The sequence below is a fragment of the Oenanthe melanoleuca genome, chromosome 4A, assembly GCF_029582105.1.
Source record: "Oenanthe melanoleuca isolate GR-GAL-2019-014 chromosome 4A, OMel1.0, whole genome shotgun sequence".
Taxonomy (NCBI): domain Eukaryota; kingdom Metazoa; phylum Chordata; class Aves; order Passeriformes; family Muscicapidae; genus Oenanthe; species Oenanthe melanoleuca.
In genome coordinates, this window is record NC_079338.1 from 3,998,829 (window position 1) to 4,019,997 (window position 21,169).

Sequence of the window (21,169 nt, forward strand, 5' to 3'; positions counted from 1 at the left end):
GGTGTGTTTGTGAATGGTGATTCCAGAGGATCCAGCAAGATGAGAAACCTGGACAAGGCATGGCATCCTGAGAAATGGCAGAATTGCTGAGTGTCTGTTAACAGAAGGTGGAAGAAGACACAGGGACTTGCAGGAGCACAGCAATGCTGAGGCAGGATGCTAGCAGCAAACAACAGAATTGAGGTGCCTGTGCCAGGCTGTCCAAGGCTGTACTGGCCTGGCACCAGGGACTGAGGAATGTTCCTCATTCCTCAGGTTTAAAAAATAAACAAACAAAAAATTGTCAGAGAGGAAAGTGTGGGGTTCTGGTTATTCTGAGAAGTTTTAGCATTGTGTGCCAGAGCCATATTTCCTTTGTTGGGCTGTGGCTAAAAGTTTGTGCCAGGCAGTGGTAGAGGAAGTGAAAAGTTCCCTCTTCATTTTGCTGTAAAAATCAGGCCAGCCTAGGGGGCAGGATGAGAAGTCTCAGCTGAGCCCTTCTTTCTGTGTTTCCTTTCAGACCCTCTAGACATCAACCCCAGTGTGGATTTCCTCTTTGACTGTGGGCTAGTGGGACCAGATGATGTGTCCACAGAGCAAGATCTGCCTCGAGCTGTCCGGAAGGTGAGTTCTCTGTGGGCTCTGCCTGCTTAAAGCCCTTCAGGTTTGGCGTGGGAGCTGCCACCTGGGATGTACGAGATGAAGTGTGCCAGAGTCTTTGGTGTGCTGGGAAGGTTGTGCCCTCTCCCTTCAGGGCACAGTTGGCCTTCGGGCCACTCCTTGAATGAAAATACTTGCTTGTCACTTTGGAGGAGCTTTGAATGCTACAAGTCATGGGACAGCTGGTCTCTTTCTCATTTGTGACCCTCGTAACTAATGAGCTTTGTTGGCTTGGCTGCCAGCAGAATGGTGCCTGCTGCTATGGCATACTGTAGGGAGCTGACAGTTAGCAGGTGTGAGGGGTGGACAGGACTCCTGCACCTGTCCAGGTAGGTGCCCAGTCTCACAGAACACCTCTCTGCAGGGGCAGAAGCGCCTGGTGCTCTCTGAAAGCTGTTCCCGGGACTCGATGAGCAGCCAGCCCAGCTGTACAGTGCTCAACTACTCGTACGGTGTGAATGCCTGGAAGTCCTGGGTACAAGCCAAGTATGCAGGGGGAGAAAGCAGCAAGGGAGAGGAGCTGCGCTTTGGCCGTAAGTGCCTTGTCTGGATGCACTGGAGTGGCAGAAACCGCCCAGAAGGTGGACCTTGGGGTGTTGAGGTGTTCCTGACCTTGTAGACTGTTGTCTGAGGCTGCTGTGCTTGTCTCTGCAGCCAAGCCCATGAGGATCAAGGAAGACATCTTAGCCTGCTCAGCAGCTGAGCTCAACTATGGCCTGGCCCAGTTTGTTAAGGAGATAACCCGGCCCAATGGGGAGCGCTATGAACCAGACAGCATCTATTACCTCTGCCTTGGCATCCAGCAGGTGAGGGAGGTCTTGCTGCCCTCAGGTCTTCTACAGCCAGACTTGGGGGTCAGATCTGGTGAGGGGAGTTCATATCCTTCATTCTGCCTTCTGTGCAGAGAGGCTGTCTGGACTCTCCTTTAGTGCCTCATCCCAGGACAGCATCCCACGTGGTTTGGTCTTTGTTCCCAAGCTCAGAGGGTAGGGTGGCAACTGTTCCCCAGCTTTGCACCCTTCTTGCTCATCTCTGAGGAGGGCTGGGGGATCTCCCCAAACTCAGGCCTTTCTTTAGCACCAAGTCTGCTTTGTCATGCCCCAGGGGTTTCCTTGCAGCTCTCAGAAGTGTCTGCCCAGCAGCTCTGGTGCTGCAAGAAGGGGTGCTCTGCATGTGTGCCCTGGGCTCTGGGGAGGATCTGCATTTCAGGTGCTGCTGTGTTTCTTTTGACTGTGTGTTCTGTCCTTTCTAGTACCTGCTCGAGAACAATCGTATGGTGAATATATTTACAGACCTTTACTACCTGACCTTCGTGCAGGAGCTGAACAAGTCCCTGAGCGGCTGGCAACCCACAATCTTACCAAATAGTACGTGTCTTCAGAGTACCTTCAGTCCCTACATGTATCCAGTTTGTGCTTGTAGCTTTGGATCCTCTGGCCTGATTATGCTTCCCCAGCTTCAGCCTTGGCATAGGCAGCACAGCCCTGCTGTGTGTTGAGGTCATACTGACCCAAAACAACTGCAGAGCCAGTGCAATTTACACTTCAGTAGCTTCTCTTGTCCACAGTCAGGGTAGCTGGGAGCAGAGTGCATGTGCTTCGTATCCTGGGACAGTTGGAATCTACAACACTTCACAGTGATGTCTCCTCCCTTTGGCAAGGAGGATGCCAAGCCAGGAGGCACACTGGTGCATATGTTTGTGTTCCCAGCACATGGATAAGACCTGCATACGGTGCTAGGCCTTGGCCAAGGTTGCTGTGCTGCTGCCTTGTGAATGGACTAACCTAGAGCTCTGCAGAGGCTTTTCATGATGCTGTGATCTGGGCTGCCTTCCCTGCTGTCTTGTCAGTAGTTAGTTCATAGATCCTGCCTCATCTCTGCAGATTGACTATCCCAGGCAGAGCCATTTGATTCCAGACCTGTGTATCTATGCAGGAGCTGGCCAGATCTCTCCTGCCTGCTGCTTTTCCTTAATCTCTCACTGAATGTGGTGGATCACTGACCTGGAGTTTGCTTTTTGGCCATCTGTAGTGATGAGCAGTTAGGATTGATTTGAGTTCTCACCTGTGGTTTGGCTGTGATCTGGGGAGGCTTATGGATGGGCAGAGCTCTAGCTCTGCTGATGGCTCTGGAGAAATAACCTTGTGAAAAAAAGAGATGCTGTGAAGCATCAGTCTTTTGCAGTGAGCTTTCCTGGGTAGGGTGAAGGATTGTCACAAAGCCACTGCTGATGTGACCTGCTTCTCCCTCTCTGTATTGCAGACACAGTTTTCTCCCGTGTCGAGGAGGAGCATCTCTGGGAGTGCAAACAGCTGGGTGTTTACTCACCCTTTGTGCTTCTCAACACCCTCATGTTCTTCAACACTAAGTTCTTTGGGCTGCAGACAGCGGAGGAGCACATGCAGCTCTCCTTCACCAACGTGGTGCGCCAGTCCCGCAAGTGCACCACAGCCCGTGGCATGACAAAGGTGGTCAGCATCCGCTACTACGCTCCTGCCAAGCAGAAGAAAAGCCGAGGTGGGTCTGGGGGAACATCTCTGTTCCTCCCCTGCATCCCCCATCAGGATCCAGCCATGATCCAGCTCTCTCCCTCTCCGCAGATAGCGGCTCTGGAAAACGAAAGCGTGAGGAGGAGGTACCGGTGCTGGAGCAGCGGGAGAACAGGATGAATCCCCTCCGATGCCCAGTCAAGTTTTATGAGTTTTATCTCTCCAAATGGTGAGGTTTTCTCTGGAGAAGAGGCATGTGCCATTTTGGGGCAACTTTTTAGTTTTGATGGAGACCGCTGCTCTCCAGACATTTGTACATGAGCATGCAGTCTTGCCCAGGCTCTGTGCTGCTTGACTAAACCAAGTTTGAGAGAATGATTCTCTCTGACCTCTTCCACTTCTTGCCCTTCTCCAGCATGGTAGGAATGTGCAGTAGGAGTCCAGTGCTTGGGTAGTTAGGGGTTTTGGCCTTGAACAAGGAGCCGTAGGCTGAGTTTGTGTCCGTATCCTACTGATTGCTGAGAGGCCGTGATGCGCTGTGAATGCCCCTTGCTAAACACATCATCAGGCTAGGCTGTCTGAGCCCCTGCAGCTGATGTCCCAGGTCTCACCCTCCTCTCTCTCCACAGCCCTGAGAGCCTGCGGAACCGCAGCGATGTGTTCTACCTGCAGCCCGAGCGCTCGTGCATCGCCGAGTCCCCGCTGTGGTACTCGGTGATCCCCATGGACCGCAGCATGCTGGAGAGCATGCTGAACCGCATCCTGGCCGTCAGGGAGATCTACGAGGAGCACAGTCGGCTCAGCAGCCTGGAGGATGACATGGACTAACGGCAAGGTGCTGCTGGACTGGCTGCACTCCAGCCCTGGACACCTCATCATGCTGCTTCCCATTGCAGGGCAGGGGCCATGCAGCATAGGAAGGGATGGTGCTGCAGCAGTGCTCTCCCTGCATCATTACCAGACTTGGACTTCCCATCCTGCTCGTTACAGGCATCCCCTACATACGTGGCCCCCACACTCAGCTCTGTCTCCAGTTTTGGCTGCTGGGTGAGCCATCTTCCCCAGAGCCCGTTCCCATTGCACAGGAGTGGCAGAGTCCCTGGGGCACCTCCCCTTGCCCAGCCCTGTCCCTCCCCTACCCTCAGCCCTGCTGCTACCCTTCTGTCCCTGTGCCCAGGGCAGGAATTGCACAAGACGCAGTGCACCATTGGACCAGTGGCCCCCAAAGCTTTTACTTCCCTCTTCCTTTAGCATTCCCTCAGATGGTTGGAGTTATAAAGGCAGGAACAGTAGCTCTGCTGCTGGGGCAGGATTGTGTTTTCAAGCCAGTGGGCATAGGCCCCAGGTAACCTGAGAGCTGTTGGGTCAGGGGGAGAACTTTTGTCTTGGGCTGGGAGAGATTGGGGTTGGTTGCAGGGAGTGGATGGAGCTCGCGCTGTAATTTGTGGGCAGATCTGGCCTTGCCACAGGAACACCTCCCTTGTGTGCAGCCAGGATGCCTCCCTCTCTTTGGTCAATGTTTTCTGAGTCTACTGAAAACTGATGGGGATGGGCCTATGCTAGTGCTGCCCCTCTCTCCCCCATTCCTTGTTGTGGTGTGGTGTAAGGATCCTCCCCTGTGCAAGATGCCATCAGTGGCTCTGGTCCAGCCAGGGTCCCAGGTATTTGCTGGCAGAAGCAGGGAGCCCTGCCTGGCCTCCCCCTCCCTCCCACAGCCACAGGCTGCCAGCGCCCTGCCCAGGGCAAGTCTGGCTCCAGCTGTGCCACTCCATGCTGCCTCCTGCCCCTTCTCGTGTTCTGGTTGGTTTTCTTGAGCTGTACATGGGTCTCCTGTTGAGCCTGTATATATTGTTCTGGGCCCTGGCCTGGGGCCATCTGTTCTGTGTCCATGTGGAGAGTGAGCCGCTCACTAGTCTTGTTGTAGTGATGCCAGGGCAGTAGGACTAACCCTGTGTCTCTGGAAACCATTCATTTCAAATAAAGATGTGGAAAACTTTGGCAGCCCCTGGTTTTTCACCCTGGGCAGGATGAGTACTGTAGGAGAACAGGACCAGTGTCCCTGTGCTGCTGTGCACCTTGCTGCTGTCCATCCCAGCCTGTGCTCCCTGCACTTCCTACCTTGCCTGGGCCCTGCTGTCCTGCCAGCTCTGGCAAGTGGTGATGGCCCTGTCCCAGTGCCACTGGTGCCAGCATGGCATGCCCTGCCTGTCCCTGCCCTGCAGCCCCACCCAACCCAGCAGTGGCCTTGCCCTGGCCATGCAGGATGTCCATAGGATGGAGCAGTTGGAGAGCAATGCCACAGTGCCTGTGACAGAGCAGGAGTCAAGTGAGGCGCAGTAAGTGTTTTATTTTCTCCCCCTTCCAAGGTCTACTCTCAGCCCTGCTGCTCCCAGGAGTGCCAGGAGCAGCTGAGCAGTGTCCCCAGGGCTCTTCCCAGCTCTCATGCTGGCTGTGAGCTCCATGCCTTGGGCCTGGCACAAACTGAAGACACAACCACCTATGCATTGCCCATCCCTGACCATCCCAGCAGGGCACATTTACACTGCCAGGTCTGCTGTTCGCATGTCCCTATGGGACCCAGCAGCCACCCCTAGCCATGCACCTGCCTTCTTCAGTGGTGCCAGGCCATGGGGGACTCTGCCACCAGCCAGGGGGCTGCCACCCCTGGGCAGAGTGACATAGGTGCTGCCAGGCCCAGCAGGCCCACCAGGAGTGGTTAGGATACGGGACTTGGAGCCTGGCCCCCGACGGCACTTGGTGAGACCCAGGTGGTAGATCTCCACCAGGTTGAGCAGCAGGGACACACAGGCCACCCCCAGCATGAAGAGGATGAAGATGGTCTTCTCAGTGGGCCGGGAGATGTAGCAGTTGACGGTGTTGGGGCAGGGCCAGCGGCTGCAGGTGTAGAGGGGCTTCAGCTGGAACCCATACAAGGCGTACTGGCCCACAATGAAGCCCACTTCCAGGAGAGCCTTGAAGACGATGTTGCAGATGTATGTCCTCAGGATGGCCCCCCGCATGCACACCCGAGCCCTTGTGTTCCCTGCAGGGAGCTGGGGCTGCCTGGGGCGCTGCCGCCTGGCCCCGCTGCCAGCCCGTGCTGCTGCTTGCTGCTGTGCCTTCTCATCCAAATGCACCAGGTGCAGGATGTGGCCCAAATACACAAGGCTGGGGGTGGAGACAAAGATGATCTGCAGGACCCAGAAGCGGAGGTGGGAGATGGGGAAGGTGCTGTCATAGCAGGCATTTTGGCAGCCGGGCTGCTGCGTGTCACAGGAGAAGCCAGACAGCTCATCGCCCCAGACCCGCTCCGCGGCTGCCCCCAGCACCAGGATGCGGAAGACGAAGAGGACGGTGAGCCAGACCTTCCCCACCACTGTGGAGTGCTCCTGGGCATTCTCCAGCAGCCGGCCCAGCAGGCTCCAGTCCCCCATGGCACGTGCTGTGGTGCTCTGCAAGACAGCCACCCTCCAGATACAGCCACCCCACAACTTGCCAAAATGCCACCCCGCTTCCCGGTCAAGCAGTCACAGACCCGACCCAAGGCTGTCCCTGGAATGTCCCCATCCTGCATCCTAGGGGACCCCCTAACCTGTCACAAGGAGGGCAGGGGGAGCAAAGGCCTCCAGCAGAGCTGGGAGCAGCACAGGGAACAACCGCGGTGGCAATCCGGCATGGGGACCTCTCACCGTATACAGTGTGTGGGGCAGAGCCCAGGGCTCCCACGCTGTCTGCTCCTCAGTGGGGTGACGGGGGATGCTGCAAGGCCCCTTCCCAGCTGGTCCCCAGCTCCTCCGTGGGGTGCGGACAGGTCTGCTGCTCCGTCTGTCCAGTCACCCAACAGAGGGCGTGGGGTTATTGGGGCATGAGGCAGCTGCGTGCCCCATTGGTTTTCATTGTGACTGGCACATGAAACAGCCACTGGGAAAACTTTTTCTAATTATATTCGGGGCTGCAGGGGCTGGTGCTGGGTGAGTGCAAGCCCTTGGACACTGATCAATGCCACCCAGGGGTCACTGGTCGCTGCAGGCTGCCAGGGCAACACAGACTCAGCCCTGGCACTGCAGCCCCCACAGCCCCTCGTGGGGGGCCAGGGATGGACACCCCACACTGGCACCCCAGCTCCCGGCATATCCCAGCCAGAGGAGAAAGGAGGGAGGCAGCACCTGAGAATGGAGATTTAATGGCCCATGATGCCCTCCTGGCCATCAAGGAAAGCCAGACTCGCACCTGAGGGATGCCACCCTTGGGACAGGGACAGTAACATGGCCACGGGACAACTGTGGGGCTGGAGCCCCTGCAGCAGTTGCCCTAGCAGGCAGAGCAGCGGTCACCCTTCTCCTGCAGCCCAGAGTTGCGGCGCAGCATGTCCTTGAGAGAACCGTCCTGCTCTGTCAGCAGCTGGTTGATCTCGTTCTGCTTGTACTCAGAGGAATGCTTGTGCCCATAGAAGGAGCCCTTCCCCGACGAGGGGTTGGAGTGGTGCTGGCCTCGGCGGGCACAGGCCCGCACCACCAGGTAGACCAGCTCTGCCATGTTGAGGATGATGCAGACACTGGAGGTGACCAGCATGAAGACAGTGAAGATGGTCTTCTCGGTGGGCCGGGAGATGAAGCAGTCGACAGTGTTGGGGCAGGGGTAAGCCTCACACTTGACCAGCCGCATCATCTGGTAGCCTGGGTAAAGCAGGTAGAAGATGTACATGAACACAGCCTCGAAGAGCAGCCTGAAGACCACGCTGCAGACATATGTCCACCACAGCGACCCCGCTATGCGCATCTTGTGCTTCTTGACTTCTTCCATGTGCTTGGCATCACCGTGCCCTGTCAGCACCAGCAGCTTCTTCTCCTGGTGCTGCTGGTAAGCCACGTGCATGGCCACGAGAAGGGCTGGTGTGGTGACGAGGATGAGCTGCAGGGCCCACAGACGGATGTGGGAGATGGGGAAGAAGTGGTCATAGCAGACGCTGTTGCAGCCAGGCTGCTGGGTGTTGCAGGTGAAGGCAGATTTCTCGTCCCCCCAGACGCTCTCGGCTGCCACCACCAACACCATGATCCGGAAGATGAAGATGACGGAGAGCCAGATGCGCCCGATGGCAGTGGAGTGGCGGTTCACCCCGCTCAGCACCGTGTACAGGCCGGCCCAATTCATCGTTTCTCACGTCTGCAGGAGAGAGCGGTGAGAGATGGTGTTAGGAGCAAGAAGGGCCCCTGGCTGAGAGCCAGCAGGTCCTGGCTCCAGTGGCAGCAGCCCCAGAAGAGACCTGGGAGCAATTGAGTGGCAGCCCTGGCTGCTTGGGTGGACAGGAGGACTGACAGACAGGAGGTTGGCAGCATGGCTCCTGCTCCTGACACGGCTCAAGGCAGCATTTTGGCCAGAGCAGGCAGGAGACTAGCTGCCCCAGCAGTGCCAGATGCTCCAGTCCTGCCACCCCACACTGGCACAGGGATCCTACAGCTGCCACAGAGAATGGGGGTGAAGCTTCCACAGCTCCGCAGAGACCCCCAGTACCCACTGCTCAGCTCTTTGGCTAGGAACAGTCCCAAGGAGCTTCATGAGCTCCACTGCACCCATGCCTCCCTTTGTCCTCCCGTTTTCTGCAGGAGCAGGGCCAGGGAGCCCTGACCTGCGGGGGCTCCCCCCCGTGCAGTCCTGCACTGCCACCGTCCTGGAGCCATCCTCGTCCAGGGAATACAGGGCGAGCCCACCCCCCAGCACAGACCCCTGCCCCACCAGAGGCACCCACCGACACTGCACAGCCCCGGGAGCCGCTTCCCACCCCTGCGTGAGTCTGGGGGGCCGGGACCAGCCACCCCCCAGTGCGGAGGAGCCTGGGGACGCGTACCTGCCAGTGAGGAAGGGTCCTCGCAAGCTGCCCCCAGTGGCCCCTCTAAGGTCTCATGCCTCCCGCAGGAGAGCTCTGCTCCGCCTGCCCTCGTCTCTCTCTGCCACTGCCCTGCACTGGAAGTCATATGCTGCTTTATAAACTATTTACATACAATGGGGCCTTTATCGGTCCATGAACAACACACTTTAGCATTCAGATCTAACGCCCTGACTTCCGCCCACCCTGGCCAAACAAAGTGCCTGTGTGCTGCATTCCCGCTGCTCGGCCCTGCACCCACCCCCCCTCCGCACCACGCCCCGCACGACCACGGCCACAGCCCCGCACCCGCCGGGCCCGCGGCGCGCAGCGCTGCGCCCGACAGGCCGCCCGCCGTGTCTGGAGCTCTTTCCCCAGGGAGCCGAGCCCAGCCCGCACGGACGGCACAGGAGCAGGGCACTGAGCACTCGGTGGGGCCGCTGGGTACCGCTGCTGTGAGTCCTGCCATCTCCTCAAGGCTCTGGTGCCAGCAGAGCAACATCTGTGAGGGCATCGGAGCTGCCCCGCGTGTGGCGTTGGAGACACGGGAGAAAGTCCGGAGCAGTGACGCTGGTGTGCACTGGGGCACAGCTCCTCCCCGAGAAGGACTCACTGTCGCTGCCCTACTGCTCGGACACGCTGGTGGGACAACAATCCCTGTGCTCGCACAGCCCCGCGCCCCTCAGGGCTGGTGTCCTAGCCACACCGTCACATTGTGCCCCATCCCTCTAGGGATGGCGCCATGTGCCTTGGGATTTGTCCCCGGCCTCAGGTGGGGAGCAGCATATCCACTAAACCCTACCAGCTGGGTGCCTGTAGGTTGGCTGGGCAATTAATGCCACCCCAATTGCCACCTCCTCTCCTTAGCCCAAGGTGCGAGCACCCGGAGGCCAAAAACCGTCCAGCAAAACTGTGAGGCCGCCACCTCTGCCCCCATTCCCACCATGAGGGCAGCACTGCCGCCTCTCCTCCCCCAGGCCCAGAGCGCTGCTGTGGCCCCACTCCGGCCCCCCTGGTGCTCCCCGGCTGGGGGACATGCGGCCACCCCCGTAAGGGTGCTGCGCCCCCCAGGCTCTCACCTCAACACCAGGACAATCAGTGCTCTTTGGGATTGCAGCAGACAGCCTCCGACGCAACACCCCGGACTTTATACTGCCCTGCGGCACGTCCCCCGCCCCCTCCCAAAGCCTCGCTCCTTACACGGCTCGCCAAGTAAACACCGCAGGTGTGTCCAGCCTGGCTCCCACCCACTGGCATTCACCCCCCGGCTGAGCATCCCCCGGGGCCACTGCAGCACCAGGGCAGGGCCAGCCCCTCAGGAAGGGCCCGGGGAGATTTCTGGTCCCCTTGGCCCCACTCCCCTGCTGTGAGCATCCTCCCCGCCGCATTCCTTGCAAGCCAGGCACATGCACCGTGGTGGAGCCCTGCTCTCCACCCGCAGGATGACCCCAGCTCCTGGGCACCTTGATCTGCTGCTGCAGGCTGCCGGCTGGTCCCTGGGGAGCCACCAGCTTCCAGATTTAATGTGTAAAAGTGCAGCCGGGACAAGGCAAACAGCCTGTCAACGATTAACTCGGCTGGCCCGCTTCAAGGTCCCGCCGCCCAGCACCCCGTGTGGGACATGGCGACCCTGCCGCTCATCCTGGGCCCCTGGGCCGGGATGCGGGAGCCCGAGCGATGAGGTGGGCACCCAGTGGTGCCGGAGTCTCCCGCATGGGGACGGCAGGGTAGCACTGGGGAGCGACTGGGGGTCGCTAGGGATGCCCCCGCAGCGGGACGGGGGCGGTGGGCAGTGAGATACCGGCGGTGGCCGGTGGCGCAGGGCGGGTTGGGGCCATCGGGGCCATAATCTCGGTCTGTGAGATAAGCCACCGCCACCTGAGTCAGCAGCGCTCGGCGAGGAGCGGGAGCGGCGGCACCGCCCAGGTCCCTTCCCCCGGGCGGGTTCTGGTGGTTAGCGGAGGGCATCCTGGGGGCTACTATGGGCCAGGGGCTAGTGCGGCCAGGCTGGCGGGATGAGGCTGGGGGGATCAAGAGGAGGGCAGACTGGGCTGGGCTGAGCTAAGTGGGACGAAGCACAATGGGAGGTTGGCGCGGGGAGAGGGGTCCCTGGGAGCCTCTTACTGGAGGGCGCTGGGAGCCAGGCGGGCGGTCACTGGGGGTTACTGGGAGCCAGGCTGGAGGTCACTGGAGATTACTGGGAGTCAGGATAGGGGTGACTGGGGAGCGCTGGGAGCCAGGTGAGGGTCGCCAGGGGCTCGGGCCGGGTTGGGGGAGGGTGGTCGCCATCCGTGGCACCAGGTGGCGCTGCGGGGCCGGGCCGGGCCGCACCTGCCCGCGGCAGCGCCCGGCGGGGCTCGGCGTGGGAATAACCTGAAATACGGCAAAAATGGATAAAAAAAAACAACAGGAAAGAGGAGGAGGAAGCCGGGGCGTTGCTACCCAGCACGGTGCCCGCCCGCTGTCCTGGCAGGGAGGTGGCTGGGAGGAGCAGAGGCCCCGGGGGTGGCCGGAGCGCGGGCTGCCCCTCGCCTGTTGGCAATAGGTTAAACTGCAAAAGCCATCGGTGAAGGACGGGCTGGACCAAAGAGCCGCTGCCTCCAGTGCTCAGAAACTGCCCCGCCCGCCACCACGTGGGCCAGTAGCGGGCTCTTTGTTAATGACGCTAATTGTTGAGTTAATTGATGTCTGAAGTAGCAGCGAAGAGGTCAAAGGCGTGGGCACGCCTAACGCAGACAAGCTGATGGGATGGGCAGGACTGAGCCAGCGTGCGGATGGTGGGACTGGGGTGACGCAGTTGCTGGCACCCGGCTAGGGTCAGAGAAGTTGCAGCCTGTGTACGATGGATGAAATCAAGTTTGAACCATCACTCAAACATCTCCACTGTCAGGAGGACTGCGGAGGAAGCTTCTAGAGTCCCCTTTCCCAGGCCATTCTGCTCCCCTGTGAATGGCTCAACCTCGTCACTGGATGGCCACTGCAGTGCAGGGGCTGCTGGGCTTCCAGGCTCGGACTGGCAGCAGCACAGGCATCCCTGGATCCGGGCTGCTGTTCTCAGAGAGACGAAACCCTCTGCTCTGAGTCAACTGCCAGGAAGGTCACTGGCAGTGGGTGAGCACAGAAATCCTTTGTGTTGCTGCAGCACAGGCCAGAGGGGGTTGTAGCGTAAGGCTTAACAGCTTGTCCTGCCTGCCAGCCTGTGAGTCTGCTCTCCTGTGTCCTGCGTGCATCAGAGGTGTGGGTAGCAAGGCCACGGCACTATCCCAGCGATACTTCTGTGAAGAGCAGCATCCCTCCCCTCTTGCTGGCTGTGTATCCTCGAGCAGCCAGAGGCCGCCAGCCACAGGTCACTCAGTGCCTCCCATGCCAGGGACACCTTTTTAGTTGAGTTCCCTTATGGTTCTCCTTGCCAACAGCCCTAAACATGTCCCCTGAAGCAGAGGATGTCCCACAGTTAACTGTCACACAGATGTTAACTGTTCATACCCTCTGGGATACAGTGTCCCTTGAGCTTTGCCATGTCTCCAAAGAAAAGCTGTTGATGGTCAAGGACACCCTGGACAGATGGCAGCCTTTGCAAAGGCAGTAGCATAATAGCAGTGGTTATCTGTCACCAGCTTGCCTTGGGGTCCTAGCTGGGTTGGCCACGCTGGCCCATGTGGCAGCATGCAGCTGGGGCTGTGCAAGGATGAGGAGAGGGGACAGAAGGGCAGGGCAAACCCCTAATCTGGGGCAGAAAGGGATCACCCCTTTGAGAGGGCACTTGGCACCCTGTGGGATCCCACAATGGGCAGCACCAGGGCTTTTAGAGGGGGGTCCAGCCCAGGGTCTGGAGCACGGTGCTGAACAGGGTGACATGTGCCCATGGCACTGGAGCTATAAAGGTCCCCCGGGGGAGAAGAGCAGAGCCCCACACTCAGCTTCCTGCACAGCCTGTGCCCCTGCCTGCCCCAGCTCCCCTGGCTCGGGGCCTCGGCCCTGGCTCCAGTGTTTGCACGCTGCCTGGAGGCAATTCAGCCCCCCCACTCCGTTCCTGGTTTCCATGGCAACTCCAGTTGAAATTACATTAAAAAGAAATGAAACCAGCAGCTTTTCTGTTTGGCAAGTAGGGGGAGGGGAGCTCAGCTGGGAAAGGCTGGGGAAGGGGTTCGAAGAAGTTTGGAGGGAGGGGACTGTGGGACAGATGCATTCCCACATGGGGTCCCAGTGCTGGGGGCAGCAGGGCTGGGGGGATGTGGGGACACCCCCTCACTGTGGCACTTGGTGTTGGCAGTCCTGGATGGTATGGTGCCAGCTTGCTGCACTGGGGGTCCAGCACTCTGACACGGTGGGATGGTTCCAGGGTGCTCCTGCTGCCTCTGTGGGGTGGGTGCCAGGGACATGAGGACCAGCACAGGGCACCCCACCCAGCCCTGCATGCTCCAAGAAGAGGCGAGACACACCGCTATTAAAAATATCACTTCTGTTTTATTTGGAATTTGTTACTCTGCGCGGGTGACAGGGTATAAATACATTCTCCAACGAGCATCCTCACCCTCAGCCCTGCGCGGGGTGGGGGCTGGGGCAGGGTGCAGGGCCATCGATGTGCTGGCCCCAGGCAGTAGGGCCAGCAGGGCCGTTGTTGCACTGGCCCCGGGCAGTAGGGCCAGCAGGGCCATCGATGTGCTGGCCCCGGGCAGCAGGGCCAGCCGGCACGGGTGCGTCACGGCCGCCAGCACGGGCAGCGTCTGCCAGCCGGACCGTCTTGCACAGGGACAAGATACGGTGTCCCCACAAGGACCTGTCCCTTTCTTCTGCCTCCCCAGGCCCCAGGTGCTAGTGCTCACCTTGGGGGGCTGAGATTGGGGTACCCCACGTGGGATGCCCTGTAGCTCCTTCTCCATGCCCGACCACACCAAAGCCACTTGCCTAGGGCCACATACGGCTCCGTGGCCACCGCAGCCCAACAGATGCCCCAGCACAGGTGCTCCCAGCCCCACACAGGCTGCATTACCCCCAGAGTCCCTACCCAGGTGTCTGTTCCAGCTGCACGTCCCAGATGCCAGAGCTGGGGTCACCCCACGATGGGGTAAAGGCCCCAGTGGAAGCAACCTAGGAGGCAGAGTGGATGTTGGTGAGTAGCTCACCCTGTTCCTGTCACCCCACTCCTGCCAAAGGCTGCAAACCACTGGCTCTGCTTTTGGGCGACAACATGGGCAGGGAGGGCACAGCATGGCCCTGGGGCAGTGGTGAAGGGGTGTGGGATGCTCCTGGGGGAGCAGGGCAGGGTGGGGAGCATGAAGGGCTGTCCTGGGTTCATGGGAGTGAACAGACAGTGCTCGGAGCAGGTGATGCCCACACGGGGCGGTGGGTGGCACTGGCCGGTGGTGGCAGTGAGGGACCGGGGCGGGGGTGCTCGCAGGCAGGCCGTTGGATAGGCTTTTTGGCTGAGATACGTGGGCACGGGTGACAGAGGAGGGAGAATATCAAAAAATACAAAAGAGCGCAGCCCCACAGTGCAAGAGGCACTGCCCTGCCTGGTGCCCACCCACGGCAGGCGGGCGCCATGGGGGGCCGGCACCGTGTGCACACGCTGGCTTCTAACTGGCTTTTTATTTTATATCAAGAACACTTGGTTTTAAAATCTTTACAAAGGACAAAACGCGGCGACTCCGTTAGTGTGTAAAGAACTAAAGATCTGCTTAAAAAACGTCTCTGCAAAGAGAAATGACTGACACAAAAGAGATTCTCTGCAGCGCAAAGAGGGGCAGAGGTGCCGAGTGTCCGGCCCAGGGTCCCACTCCAGGGTCCCTGAGCCCCGGCACCAGCCCCAGCGCCCGCATCCAGCACAAGGCCAGGTCCCTGGACCCTGCCCATTCCCTCTGCCTATAGCACCATGGCCTGGGGCCACTTCTCAGCACAGTGAAGGAGCCTTTTCCAGGGCTGCCAAGATGCCTGGGGATGTCTGGGCACTGGCCGAGAGGGATGCCTGGTCCCGCTCCTTGTCAGTCCCAGGGTGCTTGGTGGGCTCAGCACTGGGGGTGTGATCGCCCCACTAGGAGGCACAGCCATGGCACTGGGAGCCCCGTGGCCATTGACAGTGGGGAGTCCCTGCCCACCTGCACGGGTGGGCTGTGCAGGGTTACACCGTGTCCCTCCTGCACCCCACCGGCGTCCCGGGGCAACCCACGGGGCCCTGAGGCCAGGAGAGTCAAAGCACTTCTCAAAAGTTAGATAGGAACAAAAGAAAGCGCTGGGGCCGCTCTGGGACCCCTCAGGTCTCTGAGCTGGGAGCTGCACCGTCCGTGGGCGCTGCCCCTCCGTCCGGGGGCTCCGCGGGCCCCGCCGGTCCCTCTGCCAGTGTCTGCTGCGTGTGTGTGCGTGCGTGCATGCGTGTGCGCCGGCGGCGGGCGGCTATACCCTGGTGGTGGAGTGTGAGTGCGGAAGCCCCGTGCTGTTGAAACCGGCGGTGAAGGTGTTGTAGGGGTGCAGGGTCTGCAGCCCCACCAGCGAGTTGGGGATCATGGTGATGGTGTTGGGGGTCATAAGCGGGATGTCGTCCGGAGAGCGGCGCAAGGTGAGGGTGTAGTCGGGCAGAGCGGCCAGGCGCAGGGTGTCGTGGGATGGCACAGCTTCGCACTCGTGGTGCCCCTGGCTCACCTGCAAGGAGGGCATCTCCTCATCAGGCGCGTGGGCGATGTCATTGGAGGCGCCGCGCTGGGGGCTGGGCTGCCGGTGCGTGTCCTGCCGGCGCTTGTCCTTGCGGTAGTAGAGGGCGGCGAAGGCCAGCACGTTGAGGAAGAGGAGGGAGGCGCCCACGGCGATGGTGACGCTCAGTTCAGTGGAGTAGTCGCGAGGGCTCTCGAGCAGCGTGCCCGCCTCTTGCTCTGGGCTCCACTTCTCCTTCCCGTTCTCGCTGTTGTAGGCGGGCGAGATGGCGGGGCGCTTGGTGGTCCAGATCTTGCTGTTGGGCCGGCGGGTGATGTGGGAGTTCTGCGTGGTGTCGGGTGGTGGCACTTTGGTGGTGGTGGAGGTGTAGTGGAACATATCGTGCAGGTTGTACAGGTGGGGAACCAGGTGCTTCCAGAAAGCCACCTTTGTGGCCCGGTAGTGGTCGCGTACCCGTGGCTTCAGCCCGATGTGCAGGTACAGCTGGTCACGGGGGTTGTACTTGGACCAGGCCACCTCCTCAAACCGGTTGGCCTTGGTGTGGATGAACTTGGTGTCCTGGGGAACAGGCTTGTTGGGGTCCCTGTGAAACACAGGCAGAACAGAACTAGCACTGGGAAAAGCCAAAGAAACAAAGAGGAAGAGCTGGATGCAGAGACAGAAACTGAGGGGACCTTTGCCAGTGGTGGCACAGGGTGGGCTGGCAAAAGGTCTTGAATGACTGGGCAGCACCCAACTCTGGTTCAAGTCTCACCCATGATAACCAGAGCCATCAAGGCTCCCCACCCCAGGCTTGGCTGGGTCCTGTCCCAGGGGCTGGCCATGACCTAAGCTTCTTGCTTTGTGGTTGATGCCATGGCTCCAGTGAAGGTGCAGCACATGGGGACCTCTGGGCACAGGGGGCTCAGTGTCCCACACCAGGCATGATAACCACCCCCAACCACAGCACAGCCCCAAGGAGCACAGCTGCAGTGAGTGCAGACCCCCAAGGCACAGCACCCATCCCCACTCACCCTGTCTTGGCAAAATTGGTCCAGTAGGTCATCACCACAGCGCTGAGCATGACATCGTTCTTGGAGAAGTTGCAGGGAAAGAGGTCTGTGGGGCCAATCATGGGGATCCCAAACACATAAGGCACCTCATCCCCGTGGGCTGCATCGGACCATGCAGGCTTCATCAGGCTCTGGCAGTGGTGGTAGAAGGCATAGAAGTAGGTGGGGGAGCCGTAGCGGGCGTGCAGGTCAGCTGTCACCACCGACGGCTCTACCCACTGGTGGTCAGTGAAGAGGGCCACCAGCGTCTTGCGGCGTGTCTCGGGGTTGTCCCGGTCGGCCCAGTCCGTGTACATGAACTTGATGGTCTCCCTCAAGGTGTCCTTGCCCTCAGGGTAGCCGTACAGGTTGTCTACAAAGTTGGAAACTGAGTAGTCAAAGTCACTGCCTGAGACGCCGTCCTCAGGGTCCACCACACCCTCCACAAACTTCAGCCCTTCACCCTGGTTGACCCCCAGCATGATGTCGTAGTTGAGGAACTCGCCCTGCTCCATCAGGATCTCTGGGTCATCCGGGATCACATCCCCGTCAATGACTGGCCCAAAGGCCACATGGTAGCGAGCTGGCTGGATGTCCTGCTCTACCAGCTCCTTGGCACTCTTCTGCCTCAGGCAGTCCACCATGTCCACGGTGTCCAGCACGTTGCAGCCCACCTTGTCAGCCAGCATGCTGGTGTACTTCACAGGCTGGTAGTTCACTGCCCAGCTGGACAGCGCCGAGCCGCTCTGGATGATGGCTCTCTGGAAGAGACCTGCAATACAGACAAGGAGTGGAGGAAGCTCTCAGCAGGGTTCCAGCATCCCAGTGCTGCAGTGCAGGATGCAGCATGCAGAAGGGATTGATGCTCTTGTATCCCTGCAAGGACCCAGCTCAGCTCAGAGCTGCTCTGGGGATGGCAGGATGGCAGCTGGGAATGCAAGTGGGTGCCCCTGGAAGCAACCAAGGGCTGCTGTGCTCCCTGAGCATGATGACCCAGAATCTCTGTCCTGGTGTGTGGAGAAGAGGGGCCATGGTTGCATCACAGCCTGGCCTTGCTGAGCAGCCCGTGCTACCCCAGCCACCCCAAGGACGTGTCACCTGAGCCCCTGAGGGGCACATCTGCCCCTGGCTCAGCACCATCCTCCAGCCCAGGCTGGCACCTGCTTCACTGAGGAGCCAGGCTGTGGGCTGGCAGCAGTGGGAGGGTTAATGCCTGCTTGGGGACACTTAACCCTGCCGTGTCCCACCCCAGTGCTTTGTCAGAGTCCCCCTCGACCCCCTCCCTGCTGCTTCCTGCCCAGCTGGGGCTGCTCAGTGCCAATCCGGCCCCGCAGAAGCACGCTGCCAGATGCACAAAGAGGGCCTTTCTGCCACCAGGAACACAGAGGGAGTGGACTTTCGCCCTGGAAAACGAGGCCACAAAGGCCCTGGCCCAGGCAGAGAAATGCATGGCTTCGCTCCAGTCCCATGTCAATGGTGCTTGTGCTCAGAATACAAAGGGTGATGAGGAAGCAGAGCCTCTGGGCCGTGAAAGGCAGCCAGTCCAGGGTGCACCCAGGGGTCCCTGCTCTCTGACCAGCCCTCTTTGCACCCCAAGTGCTGCCTGCACCCCTGCCAGACCCCAGCACTTGCTCGCCGTGAGGGGCTGTTCCCTCATGGTGATTCAGGTGACCCCTGAACGGGGCTGGCACAGCAGTGGGGTGGCCATGGGCCTGCCCCTGGCACCCTGAAACAGAGAACCCCTGTGCAACCAAGGCTGTGCCACTCTGCAGGGAAGCAGAGCAGCACCTTCCCGCAACACAAGTGTTCAGAGGCTCCTGGCTCCCAGCCACCCTGTCCAGAGCTCTTGTCTGCACGCACAGTACTCACTCTGCCAAGTACCTGACGTACAGTCCCATGCACTGGGACAAACAGAAGTCACAAGCTCTGTTTGTCACCTCCTGGTGCCCTAGAAAGCCATACCCAGCCTACAGGCTGGAGACTGGCCACGAGCTTGCTTGCTCTGCACCATCATCCACGTGCCAAGGAGCCAGGATGGGGTTTCCTGGCTCTCTGGAGATGCTATCCCAGCAGCAGCTATTGCACCCTGCCAGCAGCATCACTTCCCAGACAGACCCACCAGGCTGGGCTCTGGCCCTGCCCACCACTGCCTGGGGAAGTACAGGCCAGCTGATGTCACCAATAGCTGGTCATGTCCCTGATGGAGCCCCTTTGCCATGTCTCTGCACAGCCATATCCTGATCCAGGAGGACCCAGGACTCAGTGAGAGCCCAGATTCATCACCATGCCAGCACCTGACTGAATCCTGACAAGCACCCCAGGGAGGCTTCAGCACACCTCTCCAGCCTCCTGAGGCCTGGGCAAGAAGGTGAAGTTCTGCCTTTCCTTCCTGTTCCCCTCCAAGGTGAGGGTCCCAACACGCCCTGCCTCCTTCAGGACTGGCTGCCATGGCACAGTGGAATCAAGTGGTGGGGCCAGGGCTCTGCCAGAGGGTGGCTGGAGCTGCAGACTGCCACCAGCTGCTGCCAGGTCCTATTTCCTCTTTGCTTTGCCCAATAGTTGAGACTGGAAACACTTCTGGGGGTGTCTGGGAAAAGCCATGGTCAAAGCAGGGTGATGGGTGCCTTGTCCAACTGAGATCTGGAGAGCTGGCAGCAAAGGACAGAAGCTTCTATGGAGAAAGAAATGGGGCAAAGGAAGCACAAAAAGTGGCAAGAGACTATTCCTGCCCTGGTATGGCTGTCTGAGGAGAAAAACAGCACTTTGGTCACTGATGAGGAATCAGAGTGACCCTACAAGGCCTGAAGCTGGCAGGGAGCTGTGGATTTCCCAGCAGCCAGACCCAACATGTCATGTCATCCTCCAGTGTCTGCCTCTTGCAGCACATGGCAGAGCAGGCACAAATCAGCAGCTTCATTAATAGCATGTGATCACTAGAAATTTTATTTTGATGCAGTAAAAACAAACCCACCTGTTCTGCCAGGCTGCAGCTTAGCACTGTTCCCACGCCGTGTTCCAGAGCCAGCTACCCATCCCTGGGGACATGGGTGCTCTGGCACAGGGAATTTTTGGAGGTAATTTTAGGGCCATTTGGCTTTCTGAGACACTGGCTGCAGCACTGAGCACTTCCCTCCTGCCTCACAGCATTCACAGGCAGCAGCAGCTCCCCTGCCCCAGCAGTGAGGGCACCCAGCACCTCTGAGATGCAGGGGCCACACCAGAGGCACTGGGCTGGATGGGGCAGCAAAGGATTCATCATGGGCTTAGTGGCATTATAAGTGTATCATCACCTGAGAAGTACATATACTGGCAGGACTATTTTTCAAGGCTGTAAAGTCACATGGAGCAGCCCCTCCAATCCACCCTCAACCTCTCTCCATGCTGCTCCATTCTGCAAGAGGCTGGGGCCACCTGAGCAGCCAAGCACACTCTCCTGCACTCCTATGATAGAAAGGAGCACCCTTAGAAGCATTGAGAATGCATTACACATAATGTTCCCTCCCCAGCCTTTCACACTCAATATGGGCAGAGAAAACACTTTTTCTTTCTGCAGGAGCTTTCAGCCTGTAAAAGACTCCCCATCATCAGCCATCAGCCCTGCTGAGGTTCTGGAGGTCTCCATTCCTGTGTGATTCCCAGGCTGTCCAGCAGGGCAGCAGCTCTTCACATCAGCTTCGAGTGCCATTTGCTGTGTGTCTCTGAAGGGCAGACTCATGCCCGTGTCTACTGCTCACACATGTCCTTTTCTCCTCAGCATCACACCTGGGGGCGCAGCACTGGGAGATGGCTGCACCCTCATGTAAAGCTCATGAGCAGGTCCCTGGCAGGCTGCTCCCCTGTGGACCATATCCACTTTAGGCTTTGTTCCTATAATTTCCTTTAGGAAGTTTATCAAAAACACCTCTAGTCTCACAGTTAATTTTTTTCCCCCCTCAGTGCTTGATGTAAATGTCTTTGCAGGTGGTTTACATGCATTTGCTCTTATTCCAACACAATCTTTTAGCATAAATAATTCCCTTCTTTATTTAGAGTAAACACTCTGCTATATTTACAGATATTAATCACATCACTTCCACCTGTGTTTTGCTAAGCTCAGCACTTCCAGCTCTACCAGTCTCACAACACAGAGCCCCCCATGCCTCCCCAGGCTCAGGAGGGATGTCTGGGGTGCTCTGTCTTCCCCTCTATTCCAGTATGACTACCTTTCCTAGCACTGAGATCCTTGTTCCCAGTGCCCTGCCCTACACCCCCTCCACATCTGCCTTGGGAAACCTGAGCACCAGGGCAGGGCACTGCAGGAGGGGTCCCCATGCCGAGGTGCTGGTCCTGGGCTGCACCTTGTGCACGGGGAGCACTCACTCCATCCCTGGCTCTCACATGCTCTGCCACTGGCCTCCTTCTGCCCATGATGAGAAGGTTTTGTTTCCCAGTCCTGGTCTAGGCTCTCACCAGTGACTGATTAGACAGCAGCCCTGGCTTTGTTGGGCTGGGCAGCAGGA

General features: G+C 59.2%; 4 protein-coding genes across 17 annotated transcripts in view; 1 reads left to right on the forward strand and 3 right to left on the reverse strand.

The window, feature by feature from the left end:
- Positions 1–5,129, forward strand: part of ZMYM3 (zinc finger MYM-type containing 3) — a 32,446-nt gene extending 27,317 nt beyond the window's left edge. For all 7 annotated transcript variants that reach the window (XM_056491663.1, XM_056491658.1, XM_056491664.1 and 4 more), the window contains 7 exons: positions 500–603; positions 1,004–1,172; positions 1,294–1,445; positions 1,892–2,006; positions 2,902–3,156; positions 3,240–3,357; positions 3,758–5,129. In XM_056491663.1, the coding sequence (XP_056347638.1) occupies positions 500–603; positions 1,004–1,172; positions 1,294–1,445; positions 1,892–2,006; positions 2,902–3,156; positions 3,240–3,357; positions 3,758–3,956 (1,112 nt within the window). In that variant the 3' untranslated portion in view covers positions 3,957–5,129. The remainder of the gene's footprint in view (positions 1–499; positions 604–1,003; positions 1,173–1,293; positions 1,446–1,891; positions 2,007–2,901; positions 3,157–3,239; positions 3,358–3,757) is intronic.
- Positions 5,130–5,455: 326 nt separating this feature from the next.
- On the reverse strand, positions 5,456–6,562 carry LOC130253242 (gap junction alpha-3 protein-like). Its single transcript, XM_056491674.1, has one exon. It carries the CDS (start codon positions 6,560–6,562, stop codon positions 5,666–5,668), a length of 897 nt encoding a protein of 298 aa, XP_056347649.1. The 3' UTR covers positions 5,456–5,665.
- Positions 6,563–7,295: 733 nt separating this feature from the next.
- Positions 7,296–10,552, reverse strand: GJB1 (gap junction protein beta 1). Of its 6 annotated transcripts, none has more exons than XM_056491678.1 (3): positions 10,455–10,522; positions 8,974–9,089; positions 7,296–8,291 (listed from the first exon to the last, which is right to left on the reverse strand). In XM_056491678.1, the coding sequence occupies exon 3, from the start codon at positions 8,277–8,279 to the stop codon at positions 7,440–7,442; it is 840 nt and encodes a 279-aa protein (XP_056347653.1). In that variant the 5' UTR covers positions 8,280–8,291; positions 8,974–9,089; positions 10,455–10,522; the 3' UTR covers positions 7,296–7,439. The 6 variants fall into 6 exon arrangements, with proteins under 6 accessions (XP_056347653.1, XP_056347655.1, XP_056347652.1 ...); XM_056491680.1 differs by having other exon boundaries at positions 10,404–10,475; XM_056491677.1 differs by lacking the exon at positions 10,455–10,522 and adding an exon at positions 10,071–10,160.
- Positions 10,553–14,568: 4,016 nt separating this feature from the next.
- NLGN3 (neuroligin 3) overlaps positions 14,569–21,169 on the reverse strand; it is a 38,302-nt gene continuing 31,701 nt past the window's right edge. For all 3 annotated transcript variants that reach the window (XM_056491684.1, XM_056491683.1, XM_056491682.1), the window contains 2 exons: positions 16,653–17,442; positions 14,569–16,222 (listed from right to left, as the gene is read on the reverse strand). In XM_056491684.1, coding sequence (XP_056347659.1) covers positions 15,385–16,222; positions 16,653–17,442 — 1,628 coding nt within the window. In that variant the 3' untranslated portion in view covers positions 14,569–15,384. The remainder of the gene's footprint in view (positions 16,223–16,652; positions 17,443–21,169) is intronic.